Below are 17,517 nucleotides of genomic sequence, written 5' to 3'. Positions count from 1 at the left end.
TGGTGGAGGCAGGAACAGTAGAGCCATTTAAGAGGCATCTGGACAGGTACTTGAATGAGCAAGGCATGGAGGGATATGGAATTAATGCAGGCAGATTGGATTAGTATAGATAAGCATTATGGTCGGCATGGACGCGGTGGGCCAAACGGCCTGTCTCTATGCTGTACGACTCTATAACTGAAATCTCTCATCCCTAGTACCATTCTAGTAAATCTCATCTGCACCCTCTGCAAGCTAAGAGATTGCAATACTTTTCAAAGAGATTTTTCTGCTCAGATTTCTCCTTTGAATGCGGTTTATTTATTTTGGAGAGCAGATTCTGGCAGCTAACACCTGCAAATAGTACTGGAATCTGGGTGGCAAGGGTCAGATAGACATTCAGCTGTGAGAGGAATGATCCTGTTTTCATTTGCTATACATACAGACTCAGCAGGAGTCACAGAATAATGCTTAGCAGAAGGAATCCTGATTGATTTTAATTTCATCGCTCCCCCAGCAAAGCCCAGAGTTAGGGAGGGGCAAGACCATGTAGCGATTTGAATACAAGTATGAGAATTTTAAAATCGAGGCTAGCAATCACTAGCTGCCCCGTTTCCTTCCCCTCTAGCAACGTGGAAGAGGAAGCTTCGTATCTGGCAGCTGTTGGTTTGCAGTTTGCATAATGAACCACTACACGGGGTAGTTTGTAAAGACAGGGAAGGGAGAATAAGTAGATTTAGGAGCTGCCCTGGAGGCAGGAAGGAGATATTCAGAGGGTGACCTAATTTGATCAGTTCAACTGCTTAAAATGACACTGAGCAATCAAAAGTGGTGACTGCCAACTGCTTCAGGGCAAACGGTGATCCTGATTAGCAGCAGGAAAGGAAAAGCCTGATCTTCAGTCAGTATCGATCTGCATTTGTGGTCAATCATAAGAGCTAGCTCTCAGCAAGCTGCCTGGAGCTGCTTTTAATGAATCACATGGAAGTGATGTGTGTGCTGTGGGAAACTTTTCATTATGATTGAACACTTGCTGCAAAAAAAAAAACCTCATTACTAGGTTTGTTTTCACAAAATTTAATTGCAGGTTTTGAGTTACAAAGCCCAGCTGCTGGTAACAAGGTTCTTCCTCCTCAGGTGGTGACTCCTCCCTCAAGGGGAATCGGAACTGTATAGTCTCGACGCTGCGATCATCATGAGTATAGACAGGCATGATGGGCCAGCTGGTCTTCTCCTGCCTGTAATTTGGTACACTTTTATTGCTAACAAAATTACAAGTGTTTAAAGAGGGTTAGTAGTTCAGTTGACTTATGCAGTTGAACCTGCAGGAACATCTGTTCATGAACCTGCCTCTTGATCGATAGCAACATCACCTAGCCTGCAGTTCTGAAATATCCTTCAGCATTCAGATTTTTAGCCAGATCTGTATCAAATGGCAAATACCTTCTTGCCCCTTCCACTCACCCCCATCCTTCCCTCTCAAAATCCAAACCCTGTCACCAGCACTTTAAAGTACATTCACCTCTGGACACAAACTCAATTAGCTGAGGTGTAAGACTGGGAGAAAGACCTACCCGTTTAACTGTGCAAGTATCACGTGCAGTGATACTGGAAGTTGCCACCTGCCATAAGACCCTTAACAATCCCAGAACTGTAAAGTTGTGGACTTTTTTACTCCCCAGTTTGAAGTCTTCATTTTTCTCACGGCAAACTTTCATCAGCTTCTTCCGGAGTGACATCCTGGGAGTACAGATCGGAGAAGAGTGCAGGCAACCAGTATTGAGGCTCTTCAGGAGCTTGTTTGTCAATCCATGCCAAGCCTTCCTTCAACAAATGTTCCTGAAAGAGGTTATAACCAGAGGGTCTTTAACACAATTCTCATCTAACTTGTCATTGACTACTTGTTTATGAGAATCAGCTAAGTTCTGATCCTCCCATGCTGTAATTTAAATTCTTGAGAATGGTGAGGATGTTGAACTTGAACACAAGCAGTGCTTGAGGTGACTGGCATAGATGCATTTAATGGGAAGCTAGATAAACACGGAGAAAGGGCATTTTAACGGGGTGAGATGAAATAGGGTTGGAGGAGGCTCGTGTGGAGCATAAACACCAACATGGATCTGTTGGGTTAATGGTCTGTTTCTGTGCTTTAAATATGATACAATTTTAGGTAACATGCTAAGCTGGCAAAGTAATGAAGGATCTAAAATGTGAAAGTATTGAACACAAACAGCAACATTTAATAGGAAACTAAAGGAACATATTGTACTAAAGCTTTCTTACAGACCCAAGTCCGCACAAAGTAAATCTCACCAATGTTTTCCTTGCTATGCTTCATATTTATCATCTATAATTGAAAGAGGCTATTTTGTGACTTTTTTCACTGTACGCAGGTCTAGGATGGACCAGATCACCAGGGAAGGTTTCTCCAACTGTTTGTCCATGTTTCTATCTGCATATCCCAATTGACCGGAATGTATGATCACATGGAAGCCTTCCATTGCCAGTGGACATTGTGGGATAGCCAATTTTTGATAGGAATTTCCTAACTGTTGTTTAAAATTTACCAACAAGCACTATTAGTTTGGATGGGCCATTCATTCTTTATTACCAGTGCCAATTTTTATGTGAAAAAAGCAGCTTTGCAACTCGAAGGAGTTCCAAGTTTAGATGATGAAAAATAGAGCCAACATTGTGCTTCCAGCTCAATGTAGTGATACCATTTCCTCTTGGTCAGTCAATTTATAAAAGGTATAATGAAGTTAGTGCCAGTAGAGAGCACAACCCTGACCATAGCAGGACAGGGTAGTGTTAGACAGAGAATACTACATCAAATAAAGTATCAGTAAAGTGATGGAAAGGGTCATTGACAGTGCTATCAAGCAGCACTTGCTTAGCAATAACCTGCTCAGTGACGCTCAGTTCCTGACCTCATTACAGCCTTGGTTCAAACATAGACAAAAGAGCTGAACAGGTGAGAGTGACTGCCCTCGACATCAAGGCAGCATTTGACAGAGTATGGCATCAAGAAGCCCTAGCAAAACTGGAGTCAATGGGAATCGGGGAATACTCTGCTGGTTGGAGTCATACCTAGCACAAAGGAAGATGGTTGTGGTTGTTGGAGATCAATTATCTCAGCTCCAGGAGATCACTGCAGGAGTTCAAGGTAGGCCCAAGCATCTTCTGCTGCTTCATCAATGACCTTCCTTCAATCATAAGGTCAGAAGTGGGGATGTTCGCTGATGATTGCACAATGTTCAGCACCATTCGCGACTCCTCAGATACTGAAACAGTCCATATAGAAATGCAGCAAGAACTGGACACATCCAGGTTTGGGCTGATAAGTGGCAAGTAACATTCGCACCACACAAATGCCAGCCAATGACCATCTCCAACATGAGAGAATATAACCATCTCCCCTTGACATTCAATGGCATTACAATTGCTGAATCCCCCACTAACACCACCCTGGGGGTTACCATTGACCATAAACTGAACTTGAGTGGCCGCAGTATTTATATGCCTACAAGAGCAGGCCAGAGGCTAGGAATCCTGCGGCGAGTAACTCACCTCCTGACTCCCCAAAGCCTGTCCACCATCTACAAGACATAAGTCAGGAGTGCGATGGAATATTCTCCACTTGGCTGGATGGGTGCAGCTCCAACAACACTCAAGAAGCTCGACACCATCCAGGACAAAGCAGCCCACTTGATTGGCACCCCATTCACAAACATTCACTCCCTCCACCACTGATGCACAGTGGCAACAGTGTGTACCATCTGCAAGATGAACTGCAGTAATGCACCAAGGCTCCTTAGACAGCACCTTCCAAACCCGTGACCTCTCCACCTAGAAGGACAAGGGCAACAGATGCATGCGAACACCATCACCTGCATGTTCCCCCTCCAAGCCACACACCATCCTGACTTGGAATTATATCGCTGTTCCTTTACTGTCGCTGGGTCAAAATCCTGGAACTCCCTTCCTAACAGCACTGAGGGTGTACCTAATACCAAAGGACTGCAGCAGTTCAAGAAGGCAGCTCACCGCCACCTTCTCATGGACAATTAGGGATGGGCAATAAATGCTGGCCTGGCCAGCGACGTCCACATCCCCATAAACAAATTTTTTTAAAAGTGTATATACATACCAACACCTGGTTAGTGCGTTCAGTTTCCCACTTCAGGCTGGATTTGATTTCACTGACTGTCACATATCCATTCTTCTGTAAGCCAAGAAGTGGATGAGTTAGATCTCTCCATTATCATAACAAAATGTTTGCTGTGAAACAGACTTAGGAGGACAGTTTCACCCCCCCAGTTTCTCTCGTTCGTGCCCTTTGTCTTCTTGCCTCCTCTCCGTGCCCAGCTACAGTTTGATGGGCTCATTCGGTAGCACCTACCCTGAATCATGTGTTCAAGCCCCACTTCAGAAACATGAGCTCAAGAATCTAAGCTGTCACTCCCAGTGCAGTACTGAGTCAGCACTGCATCATCAGAAGTGCTATCTTTCAGATGAGGTGTTAAACCAAGGCCCCATCTGCCTGGTCAGAAGGATGTAAACAATCCCATGGCACTACTTTGAAGAGCAGGGGAGTTCTCCCCAGTGTCCTGGGCAATATTTATCCCTCAAATCAACATCACAAAAATAAATTATCAGGTTATGATGACATTGCTGTTTGTGGAATCTTGCTGTGCAAGAATTGGCTGCCAGGTTTCCTACATTTCCACAGTGTCTATGCTTCAAAAGTACTTCATTGGCTATAAAGCACTTTGGGATACCCTGAGGCTATATAAATGCAAATCTATCTTTCTTTACCATGTTTAAAATGCTTTTCCTTGGTTGCAATACCTCATCCAGAACAACAGGGATCAACCCTACACACAAGAGTGATCTGAAACGTGTAGGTGATGAGGGAGTCGCACAGGCACCTCTGGGTCATCTTGCAAAACCTGAACACGGGGTGTCTCTTTCACATACATACCCTCTTACACATCCCAGATTTTCGTCGCTCTGCCATTGGTGGCCATGCCTTCCGCTGCCTGGGCCCTAAGCTCTGGAATTCCTTCCCTAAACCCCTCTGTCTCTCTACCTCTCTCTCCTCCTTTAAGCTGCTCCCTAAAAACCACACTATTTGACCAAGCTTTTGGTCACCTGTCCTAACACATCTCCAAGTGGCTCAGTGTCAAATTTTTGTTTGACAACACTCCTGTGAAGTGCCTTGGGGCGTTTACTACGTTAAAGGCACAAGTTGTTGTTAAATATTCTCTCAGTCCAACAGCAGCCTGACAAAGCGAATGAGGTCACCTACCTCAGCAATCTGCAGCACCACTGTGTGATCCATGTTCAGCTCCGCAGGGACAGACTGCACCAGGTATCTGCCTCCCACTGGGATAATACTGAAGCCATTGCCCAACGATTTCAGTTTCTTTATAGCCCGAATGAGATCGTCCCTGGATAAGGAAAGTACGAGGGGAAGAGTTTGGGCATCAACTAATGAGAAAACAAAGGCCAAAAGTCATTGCTTTGTGAGACCAGCTCAAGGGGTGAAGGGTGGTAGGTGGACAACACAATTTAATAAAACCAATAATAGTAGGAACAGGAGGAGGCCATTCAGCCCCTCGAGCCTGTTACACCATTCAATGAGACCATGGCTGATCTGTGACCTAATTCCATATACCCGCCTTTGCCCCATATCCCTCAATACCTTTGGTTAACAAAAATCTATCAATCTCAATTTTAAAATTAACAATTGATCTAGCATCAATTGCCATTTGCAGAAGAGTTCCAAACTTCTATCACCCTAAGCATGACTGCTGTTTCAAAGAACCAACACAAGTCTTCTTCTTTGGCCTCCTTATCTCGAGAGACAATGGGTAAGCGCCTGGAGGTGGTCAGTGGTGTGTGGAGCAGCGCCTGGAGTGGCTATAAAGGCCAATTCTAGAGTGACAGACTCTTCCACAGGTGCTGCAGAGAAATTTGTTTGTCGGGGCTGTTGCACAATTGGCTCTCCCCTTGCGCCTCTGTCTTTTTTCCTGCCAACTGCTAAGTCTCTTCGACTCGCCACATTTTAGCCCTGTCTTTATGGCTGCCCGCCAGCTCTGGCGAACGCCGGCAACTGACTCCCACGACTTGTGATCAATGTCACAGGATTTCATGTCGCGTTTGCAGACGTCTTTAAAGCGGAGACATGGACGGCCGGTGGGTCGGATACCAGTGGCGAGCTCGCTGTACAATGTGTCTTTGGGGATCCTGCCATCTTCCATGCAGCTCACACGGCCAAGCCATCTCAAGCGCCGCTGACTCAGTAGTGTGTATAAGCTGGGGATGTTGGCTGCCTCGAGGACTTCTGTGTCGGAGATACGGTCCTGCCACCTGACCAACACAAGTACGCTGGGCCAAAATGTCCGCCTACTGTGCTCTAACTTTCTATGATTCTATGAAATTTAATCTCAGCTGATTTTGGTTTTTGAAAGATAAACAGCTAGTCCCATGGTAATGAGGGCAGGAACAGACTTTATCAAATAATCCACTTAGTTCAGGGTTCCCTGTTGTACTCACTGACTGACATCTTGGGCAAACTTGCCTCTTCCTTTCAACACGCGCTGGTGCAGCTCATCCAGTGTGATCAGACCTGGCAAAGTTAAGGATACACTATGAGAAGTTTTTCCCAATCTTTAGAATCATTCCCACACCAACTCCAATTCACCAGTCAACCCTGTGCTTGCTGACCTACGCTGAGTCCCAGTCCAGCAATGCCTCAGTTTTAGAATTCTCAACATTATGTTCAAATCCCACCATGGTCTCAGCCCCTCCCTATCTCTGTAACCCTTCTCCAGCCCCACAACCATCCAAGATCTCTGTTCTCCTCCAATTCTGACTTCTTGTGCATTTTCATCCCTCCACCACTGGTGACCATGGAATTCCCTCCTAAACTTCTCCGTTCCTCTACTTCTCTCTCCTCCTTTAAGTCGCTCCTGAAAATCTCTCTCTTTGACCAAGCTTTTTGTCATCTGTCCTAATAGCTCCATATGTGGCTCAGTGCCAGATTTAGCCTGATAACATTCCTGTGAAGCATCTTGATACCTTTTACTATATCAGCAGTGCTATATAAATGCAAGTTGTTGTTATAGACAGGGCTGAGGTTGTCTGCACCATACAGCAGACTTCCATACACATTAAAACTATAGTTCTGCACTTGAGAATCCTGCAACCGTCTACATTCAGAAAACAAACATCCAACCTGGGTTAAAGTACATTTCAATCTCCGCTCAAGAACGTAGCCTCATAAGTCATCTCACTGACATACAATTGATAATCAGAGATTCACCTCCGTTTCTGTGTTTCAGAGCCAGACACACTTCAATAATCTGCACTCCCAGCTCATAGTAAAAGTCTCCGACACCCAGCATTTCCGACCAGAATCCTTTGCCAGCTGCAAAAGGGAAATTAAAAAATAAACTTGTGTATATAGCGTGAAAGAAGCATTTTAAAAATTGATAATATAATTCATTTTTGGGTGATTTTTTTTTTGTTCATCAGGCTGAAGGTGGTCAGTGCAGGGCAAACTCTTAACTTCTTCCACTTTGCATCACCATCAAATCCTCCCAGGGCAGACACAGCACAGGTTAGGACCAGAGCAAGCTCCCTCTACAATGACCCAAACACTCTGAGATAGGGGGAGGTGGGAAGTCAAAAGGAAACCGGAGAGTGATGAATAAACAGGTTTACATGCAAGAGGGTCCACTCCAATTGTTGCACACATGTCCTGAAACTGAACGCGAAACTGCGAGCTTTTCCGAATCTCCTGCTTATGCTTGCTGGCAAATTCTTCCAGATGTGTCTTGAACATTTCCAGCTGCTTTGACATCTGCAAAGAATGAGAAAAATTCAGACAGGATTGGATAACCAAGGTTACTGGTCCCTTTGTTCAAGGAGATGCTGAAATTACATGCGTCAACATCAGGCAGTAAAAAGATAATTGAATTGGGTTTGAGCTAAGAGTAACACGCACTAACCTGAGCCAGCTGATCCTCAGCCATCACTGTTCCTCGCTCTTTATACTTGGCCTAAAGCAAATCCAGTTAGTAAATGTTAGAAAAAGTAACAGTGACAGATTAAGAAAGGAAGCAAAGACAAACTTGCATTTCTATAGTGCCTTTCATGACCTCAGGACATCCCAAAGTGCTTCACAGCCAATGAAAAACTTCTGAAATTAAGCCACTGTTGTAAGGTAGGAAACATGGCAGCCAAGTCGCACACAGCAAGATCCCACAAACAGCAATGAGACAAATGACCTGATAATCTAATAATCTGTTTTTAGTGAGGTTAGTTGAGGAACAAATATTAGATTAGTAAACTGGGGATAACTCTCCTACTCTGCTTCGAAAGAGTGCCAATGGAACCCGAGAGTGCAGACAGGGCATCCTCAGTTTAATGTCTCGTCCAAAAGACAGCACCTCTGACAGTGCAGCACACCCTCAGTACTGCATTGGGGTTGTCAGCCTAGATTTTATGCTCAATTTCTCTATAGTGGGATTTCGTACTACAAAGTAACAATTAACAACAGTATTACAGCGATTTGTGAAATCCCTTTCCATCAACTCTCCATCACTAGTCCTCATGTTCCTCTTCTTCACACACTCCTGCAGGCCCAAGTCACAACACTTAACACCTGGCCTTGGACAGCAAGTGTTGGTAGGCAATTTACACTGGAGGAGTGAGCAGGGAATGATCACAGCAAAGCCTGATCCTGTTCGCATCAATCATACAGCAGGAATCACTAAATCGTGACCAAGAGCAAGGACCCTGGCTGTAATTAACTCCCCTCCCAACCCCGAGACCATTGACACCACCCCAACTGCTATTAAACACAGGATCGACTAACAGTACAGACTGGGGTGTCCCTGGTCTCTGTGAAGCAGCAGCCATTTACCTCAAGTCCCACTCCAGACACGAGCAAATAATCCATGCCGACATTCCCACTGCAGTACTGAGGGAGTACTGCACTGCCTGAGCTGCCGTCTTTCAGACGAGACAGTAAACTGAGACTGTGTCTGGCCTCTCAGGTGGGCATAAAAGATCCCATGTCACTATTTCGAAGAGGAGCAGGGGAGTTCCTGATAGTGTCTTGGACAATATTTATCCCTCAAGCAAATCACAAAAACAGATTATCTGCTCATCACTTTGGATCTTGCTCTGCAAATTGGCTGCAACATTTCCAATAACAGTGACGACACTTCAAAAGTTCTTCATTGGCTGTAAAGCACTTTGGGACATCCTGAGGTTGTGAAAGGCGCTATATAAATTCAAGTCTTTTATGAGGAGAGTTCTAATTTTAAACAGAGGTCACAAGTTATATTTCAATAAGTGGCAGTAGTGCATGGGAGTGTGAGCCTAGATTTTGTGCTCAAGTCTCTAGAATGGGACTTGAACCCATGACAGTCTGTCTAGGAGGCAAGAGTGCTACCCATGGGGCCATTGATTTTCTTTCCTTTCTCTGTGAGATGCTTGCCCTCCACTCACTGGTCTTCTAATAACAGTGTGACTGGCGGCAGTCCCTCTCCCTCTCTATGTCGCATCTTTGTTGTCTGAGGGTTGCTAATCATGCCTAATGCCCTGATATCACCCTGGGGCGAGGCGAAGAGGCAGGCCCCTAGAACTACCTCAAGCAGTATAGGGATTGAGCCCACACTATTGGTGTTATTCTGCACCATACTCCAGCCATCTAGCCAACTGAGCAAACCGACCCCTATCCAAGGGGGCTAGTGGCGTGAAACAGGGCTGTGTTCTTGCACCTACACTGTTTGGGATCTTCTTCTCCCTGCTGCTCTCACATGCATTCAAGTCCTCAGAAGGAGGAATTTTCCTCCACACAAGATCAAGGGGCAGGTTGTTCAACCTTGCCCGTCTAAAAGCGAAGACCAAAGTATGGAAAGTCCTCATCAGGGAACTCCTCTTTGCTGACGATGCTGCATTAACATCTCACACAGAAGAGTGTCTGCAGAGACTCATCGACAGGTTTGCGGCTGCCTGCAATGAATTTGGCCTAACCATCAGCCTCAAGAAAACGAACATCATGGGACAGGACGTCAGAAATGCCCCATCCATCAATATCGGCAACCACACTCTGGAAGTGGTTCAAGAGTTCACCTACCTAGGCTCAACCAGCACCAGTAACCTGTCTCTCGATGCAGAATTAAACAAGCACATGGGAAAGGCTTCCTCTGCTATGTCCAGACTGGCCAAGAGAGTGTGGGAAAATGGCGCACTGACACAGAACACAAAAGTCCAAGTCTATCAAGCCTGTGTCCTCAGTACCTTGCTCTACGGCAGCGAGGCCTGGACAACGTATGTCAAACAAGAGCGACGTCTCAATTCATTCCATCTTCGCTGCCTCCGGAAAATCCTTGGCATCAGGTGGCAGGACCGTATCTCCAACTCAGAAGTCCTCGAGGTGTCCAACATCCCCAGCTTATACACACTACTGAGTCAGCGGCGCTTGAGATGGCTTGGCCATGTGAGCCGCATGGAAGATGGCAGGATCCCCAAGGACACATTGTACAGCGAGCTCGTCACTGGTACCAGACCCACCGGCCGTCCATGGCTCCGCTTTAAAGACGTCTGCAAACGCGACATGAAGTCCTGTGACATTGATCACAAGTCGTAGGAGTCAGTTGCCAGCGTTCGCCAGAGCTGGCGGGCAGCCAGAAAGGCAGGGCTAAAGCGTGGTGAGTCGAAGAGACTTAGCAGTTGGCAGGAAAAAAGACAGAAGCGCAAGGGGAGAGCCAACCGTGTAACAGCCCCGACAACCAATTTTATCTGCAGCACCTGTGGAAGAGTCTGTCACTCTAGAATTGGCCTTTATAGCCACTCCAGGCGCTGCTCCACAAACCTCCGACCACCTCCAGGTGCTTACCCATTGTCTATCGAGACAAGGAGGCCAAAGAAGTGCTTTAATATGCTTTGCCCCAAGAAACCAAATCCTTTATATGAACAGAATGCTCACTTGTATAATTGACATTAAACATAGCTCTCTAATGCCACTAACTACATAGAAACAGCACAATATTGTTTATTATACCCCAGTGTGTAAAATATTGAGATGCACGACTGTGCATCCTGTTCTTTCAAATCTGAACTCCCCTCATAAAAGACTTACATTTATATAGCTCCTTTCACGACCTCAGGATATCACAGGGGCACAACACTGATGGGACAGGGACAACAGATGTAATGAGTGGGGAAAGGGGCAATGGATTGTAACTTACTTCCGCGAGTTTCTTCTTGGCGATGGCGCCGGCTCCAACTCCCCTTCGGTGCATCTTTGCAGAACTTTGGGTCTGTTGTTGCTGGAAGGAAAAGGATGAGAAACCAGGAACCCAATTCACCAGCTCCGTCTCTGTCTCCAGCTCCGCCTTATTCCCGGTTCCGCGCTGACTCCATCCGCCTGCGACACGGAGGCGGCAACAAACACAAACCTCATGGAGCCGCAGCAAATTAATAGCAACAGGAGCAGTGAAAGCAGCGAATTAAATCTGAGCGATTCTCCTTCCCCAGCATCTCCCCCCTTCCCCCTGCAGCAACTCCTTACATTGTGGGTAATAGTTTGGTTCAGTTTCTTCTGTTGCTATTTCGAGTTATAATTGTAAACATCATTTTATCTGGTGTCGTTTAACAGCAGCATTTCCGCTCTTAAATAAACTACATTTCCCATCCTTTCATCCTCTCCTTTCACAGCCCCATCAGCAATTACACAATCTGGTCTATGCCAATGTTTATGCTCCAGACGAACCTCCTCCAAGCCTACTTAAGAGTCATTACACTCATTCCAGCACAGGAGGCCATTCAGCCCATCGGGTCCATACTTCATCTCACCCCATCAGCATATCCTTCTATTTCCTTCTCCCTCATGTGTTTGTGTAGCTTCATAATCGATGGGCTAAGGGTCTTGTAACTGCTGTGTTTTTTTTTTCATTCATGGGATGTGGGCGTCACTGCCCAGGCCAGCATTTATTGCCCATCCCTAATTGCCCTTGAGAAGGTGGTGGTGAGCTGCCTTCTTGAACCGCTGCAGTCCATGTGGGGTAGGTAGACCCACAGTGCTGTTGGGAAGGGAGTTCCAGGACTTTGACCCAGCGACAGTGAAGGAACGGCGATATAGTTCCAAGTCAGGATGGTGTGTGACTTGGAGGGGAACTTGCAGGTGGTGGTGTTCCCATGTATTTGCTGCCCTTGTCCTTCTAGTTGGTAGAGGTCATGGATTTGGAAGGTGCTGTCTAAGGAGCCTTGGTGCGTTGCTGCAGTGCATCTTGTAGATGGTACACACTGCTGCCACTGTGCGTCGGTGGTGGAGGGAGTGAATGTTTGTAGATGGGGTGCCAATCAAGCGGGCTGCTTTGTCCTGGATGGTGTCAAGCTTCTTGAGTGTTGTTGGAACTGCACCCATCCAGGCAAGTGGAGCGTATTCCATCACACTCCTGACTTGCGCCTTGTAGATGGTGGACAGGCTTTGGGGAGTCAGGAGGTGAGTTACTCATCTCAGGATTCCTAGCCTCTGACCTGCTCATAGCCACGGTATTTATATGGCTACTCCAGTTCAGTTTCTGGTCAATGGTAGCCCCTGGGATGTTGATAGTGGGGGATTCAGCGATGGTAATGCCGTTGAATGTCAAGGGGAGATGGTTAGATTCTCTCTTGTTGGAAATGGTCATTGCCTGGCACTTGTGTGGCGCGAATGTTACTTGCCACTTATCAGCCCAAGCCTGGATATTGTCCAGGTCTTGCCGCATTTCTACACGGACTGCTTCAGTAAATGAGGAGTCACGAATGGTGCTGAACATTGTGCAATCATCAGTGAACATCCCCACTTCTGACCTTATGATTGAAGGAAGGTCATTGATGAAGCAGCTGAAGATGGTTGGACCTAGGACACTACCCTGAAGAACTCCTGCAGTGATGTCCTGGAGCTCAGATGATTGACCTCCAACAACCACAACAATCTTCCTTTGAGCTAGATATGATTCCAGCCAGCGGAGTGTTTTCCCCCTGATTCTCATTGACCTCAGTTTTGCTAGGGCTCCTTGATGCCATACTCGGTCAAATGCTGCATTGATGTCAAGGGCAGTCACTCTCACCTCAACTCTTGAGTTCAGCTCTTTTGTCCATGTTTGAACCAAGGCTGTAATGAGGTCAGGAACTGAGTGGCCCTGGCGGAACCCAAACTGTACGTCACTGAGCAGGTTATTGCTAAGCAAGTGCCGCTTGATGGCACTGTTGATGACACCTTCCATCACTTTACTTATGATTGCGAGTAGGCTGATGGGGCGGTAATTGGCCGGGTTGGACTTGTCCTGCTTTTTGTGTACAGGACATACCTGGGCAATTTTCCACATTGCAGGATAGATGACAGTGTTGTAGCTGTACTGGAACAGCTTGGCTAGGGGCGCAGGACCTAGAGCACAGGTCTTCAGTACTATTGCCGGAATATTGTCAGGGCCCATAGCTTTTGCAGTATCCAGTGCCTTCAGTCGCTTCTTGATGTCACGCGAGTGAATTGACTTGGCTGAAGTCTGGCGTCTGTGATGCTGGGGACTTCAGGAGGAGGTTTCATTCCTGTTTAGACTTAACTAAAAGAATCTTCACAGGTGAAAAGCTAAAAAGAGCAATTTTATTTTGTGGTTTGAAATCTCAATTTTTAAAAATTCTAGGGATGTGGGCATTTCTGGCTAGGCCAGCATTTATTGCCCATCTTTAATTGCCCGTGAGAAGGTGGTGATAAACCGCCTTCTCGGATCATTACAGTTCATGTGGTGTAGGTACTCCCACAGCACTGTTAGGTAGGGAGCTCCATGATTTTGACCCAGCAATAATGAAGCATTTTCACAGATGCTGCCAGACCTGCTGAGTGGTTCCAGCATTTCTTGTTTTTATTTCAGATTTCCAGCATCCGCAGTATTTTGCTTTTATTATATAGATGGCGGATGGTGTGTGACTTGGAGGGGAGCTTGCAGGCGGTGGTGTTCCCATGCGCCTGCTGCCCTTGTCCTTCTAGGTGGCAGAGGCTGCCGGGTGGATGGGAGGTGCTTACAAAGAGATCTTGGCAAGTTGTTGCAACACATCCTGTAGATAATAGATATTTCAGATCTCCAAACTCAGCAGTATTTTGCTTTTATTATATTACTGTAGATAATATACACTGCTGCAAGTGAGCCAGTAGTGCAGGGAGTGAATGTTTATGCTAGTGAATGGGAATACCTAGAGACTGCTAACAAAGAACAAAGAACAAAGAAAATTACAGCATAGGAACAGGCCCTTTGGCCCTCCAAGCCTGCGCCGATCCAGATCCTCTATCTAAACCTGTCGCCTATTTTCTAAGGGTCTGTATCTCTTTGCTTCCTGCCCATTCATGTATCTGTCTAGATACATCTTAAAAGACGCTATCGTGCCCGCATCTACCACCTCTGCTGGCAACGCGTTCCAGGCACCCACCACCCTCTGCGTAAAGAACTTTCCACGCATATCCCCCCTAAACTTTTCCCCTCTCACTTTGAACTCGTGACCCCTAGTAATTAAATCCCCCACTCTGGGAAAAAGCTTCTTGCTATCCACCCTGTCTATACCTCTCATGATTTTGTACACCTCAATCAGGTCCCCCCTCAACCTCCGTCTTTCTAATGAAAATAATCCTAATCTGCTCAACCTCTCTTCATAGCTAGCGCCCTCCATACCAGGCAACATCCTGGTGAACCTCCTCTGCACCCTCTCCAAAGCATCCACATCCTTTTGGTAATGTGGCGACCAGAACTGCACGCAGTATTCCAAATGTGGCCGAACCAAAGTCTTATACAACTGTAACATGACCTGCCAACCCTTGTACTCAATACCCCGTCCAATGAAGGAAAGCATGCCGTATGCCTTCTTGACCACTCTATTGACCTGCGTTGCCATCTTCAGGGAACAATGGACCTGAACACCCAAATCTCTCTGTACATCAATTTTCCCCAGGACTTTTCCATTTACTGTATAATTCACTCTTGAATTGGATCTTCCAAAATGCATCACCTCGCATTTGCCCTGATTGAACTCCATCTGCCATTTCTCTGCCCAACTCTCCAATCTATCTATATTCTGCTGTATTCTCTGACAGTCCCCTTCACTATCTGCTACTCCACCAATCTTAGTGTCGTCTGCAAACTTGCTAATCAGACCACCTATACTTTCCTCCAAATCATTTATGTATATCACAAACAACAGTGGTCCCAGCACGGATCCCTGTGGAACACCACTGGTCACACGTCTCCATTTTGAGAAACTCCCTTCCACTGCTACTCTCTGTCTCCTGTTGCCCAGCCAGTTCTTTATCCATCTAGCTAGTACACCCTGGACCCCATGCGACTTCACTTTCTCCATCAGCCTACCATGGGGAACCTTATCAAACGCCTTACTGAAGTCCATGTATATGACATCTACAGCCCTTCCCTCATCAATCAACTTTGTCACTTCCTCAAAGAATTCTATTAAGTTCTATTAAATTCTATTCTGCTAAGAGCTAAGAAAGTGAAAGGAGATGAGTAAAATAAAAGCAAAATACTGCAGATGCTGGAAATCTGAAATAAAAAACAAAAAGTGCTGGAAATATTCAGCAGGTCGGCCAGCATCTGTGGAGAGAGAAGCAGAGTCAACGTTTCAGGTCTGTGACCTTTGATCAGAAAGAAGATGAGGTGTCAGCCTGGTGAAGCTACAACACAGGACTACTTGCGTGCCAAACAGCAGAAGCAGCATGCAATAGACAGGGTTAAGTGATCCCACAACCAACAGATAAGCTCTGCAGTCCTGCCACATCCAGTCGTTAATGGTGGTGGGCAAATAAACAACTAACAGGAGGAGGAGGCTCCACAAATATCCCCATCCTCAAGGATGTGGGAGCCCAGTACATCAGTGCAAAAGACAAGGATGAAGCATTTGTATTCACCTTCAGCGAGAAGTGCGGAATGGATGATCCATCTCGGCCTCATCCTGAGGTCCCCAGCATCACAAATGATGGTCTTCAGCCAATCCAATTCACTCCGCGTGATATCAAGAAATGGCTGAAGGCACTGGATACTGCAAAGGCTATGGGTCTTGACAATGTTCTGGCAATAGTACTGAAGTCTTGTGCTCCAGAACTAGCCATGCCCCTAGCCAAGCTGTTCCAGTACAGCTACAACATTGGCATCTACTTGGCAATGTGGAAAAATGCCCAGGTATGTCCTGTACACAAAACGCAGGACAAATCCAACCTGGCCAATTACTGCCCCATCAGTCTACTCTCAATCATCAGCAAAGTGGAAAGGGTCGTTGACAGTGCTATCAACTGGCACTTGCTCAGCAATAACCTGCTCACTGATGCTCAGTTTGGGTCCCATCTGGGCCACAGCTCCTGACTCATTACAGCCTTTGTCCAAACATAGACAAAACAGCTGAACTCCAGAGGTGAGGTGAGAGTGACTGCTCTTGACATCAAAGAGCCCTAGCAAAATGAGTCAATGGGAATCAGGGGGAAAACCTCTCTGCTGGTTAGAGTCATACCTAGCACAAAGGAAGATGGTTGTGGTGGTTGGAGGTCAATCATTTCAGTCCCAGGACATCACTGCAGGAGTTCCTCAGGGTAGTGTCCAGGGCCCAACCATCTTCAGCTGCTTCATCAATGACCTTCCCTCCATCATAAGGTCCGAAGTGGTGATGTTTGCTGATGATTGCACAATGTTCAGCACCATTCGCAACTCCTTAGATAATGAAGAAGCACGTGTCCAGATGCAGCAAGACCTGGAAAATATCCAGGCTTGGGCTGATAAATGGTCAGTAACATTCGCGCCACACAAGTGCCAGACAATGACCATCTCAAACAAGAGAGAATCTAACCATTTCCCCTTAATGTTCAATGGCATTACCATTGCTGAATCCCCCACTATCAGCATCCTGGTTACCATTGATTAGAAACTGAATTGGACCAGCCACATAAATACTGTGGTTACAAGAGCAGGTCAGAGGCTGCAATTCTGCAGTAAGTAACTCACCTCTTGACTCCCCGATGCCTGTACACCATCTACAAGGAACTGCCTGGATGGGTGCAGCTCCAACAACACTCAAGAAGCTCGACACCATCCAGGACAAAGCAGAGTGCTTGATTGGCACCCCATCCGCCACCTTCAACATTCACTCCCTGCACCACCGACACACAGTGGCAGCAGTGTGTACCATCTACAAGATGCACTGCAGTAACTCACCAAGGCTCCTTCAACAGCACCATCCAAACCCACAACCTCTACCACCTAGAAGGACAAGGGCAGCAGATGCATGGGAACACCACCACCTACAAGTTCCCGTCCAAGTCACACACCATCCTGACTTGGAACTCTATCACCGTTCCTTCCCTGTCACTGGGTCAAAATTCTGGAACACCCTTCCCAACAGCACTGTTGGTGCACCTAAACCCCAAGGACTGCAGCAGTTCAAGCAGGCAGCTCACCACCACCTCAAGGGCAATTCGGGATGGGC

The 17,517-nt window shown here is 46.4% G+C and overlaps 1 protein-coding gene across 1 annotated transcript; it reads right to left on the bottom strand.

Moving 5' to 3' along the window:
• Positions 1-1,040: 1,040 nt before the first annotated feature.
• snf8 (SNF8 subunit of ESCRT-II) lies at positions 1,041-11,400 on the bottom strand. Its single transcript, XM_068013586.1, has 8 exons — positions 11,250-11,400; positions 7,998-8,048; positions 7,711-7,849; positions 7,310-7,414; positions 6,541-6,613; positions 5,291-5,432; positions 4,130-4,204; positions 1,041-1,818 (listed from the first exon to the last, which is right to left on the bottom strand). The coding sequence occupies exons 1-8, from the start codon at positions 11,301-11,303 to the stop codon at positions 1,681-1,683; spliced, it is 777 nt and encodes a 258-aa protein (XP_067869687.1). The 5' UTR covers positions 11,304-11,400; the 3' UTR covers positions 1,041-1,680.
• Between the last annotated feature and the right edge of the window lie 6,117 nt (positions 11,401-17,517).

This window comes from Heterodontus francisci, chromosome 33 (genome assembly GCF_036365525.1).
Source record: "Heterodontus francisci isolate sHetFra1 chromosome 33, sHetFra1.hap1, whole genome shotgun sequence".
Classification (NCBI taxonomy): domain Eukaryota; kingdom Metazoa; phylum Chordata; class Chondrichthyes; order Heterodontiformes; family Heterodontidae; genus Heterodontus; species Heterodontus francisci.
Note: the sequence above shows the minus strand (reverse complement) of the source record. Positions and strands in the feature narration are given on the sequence as shown.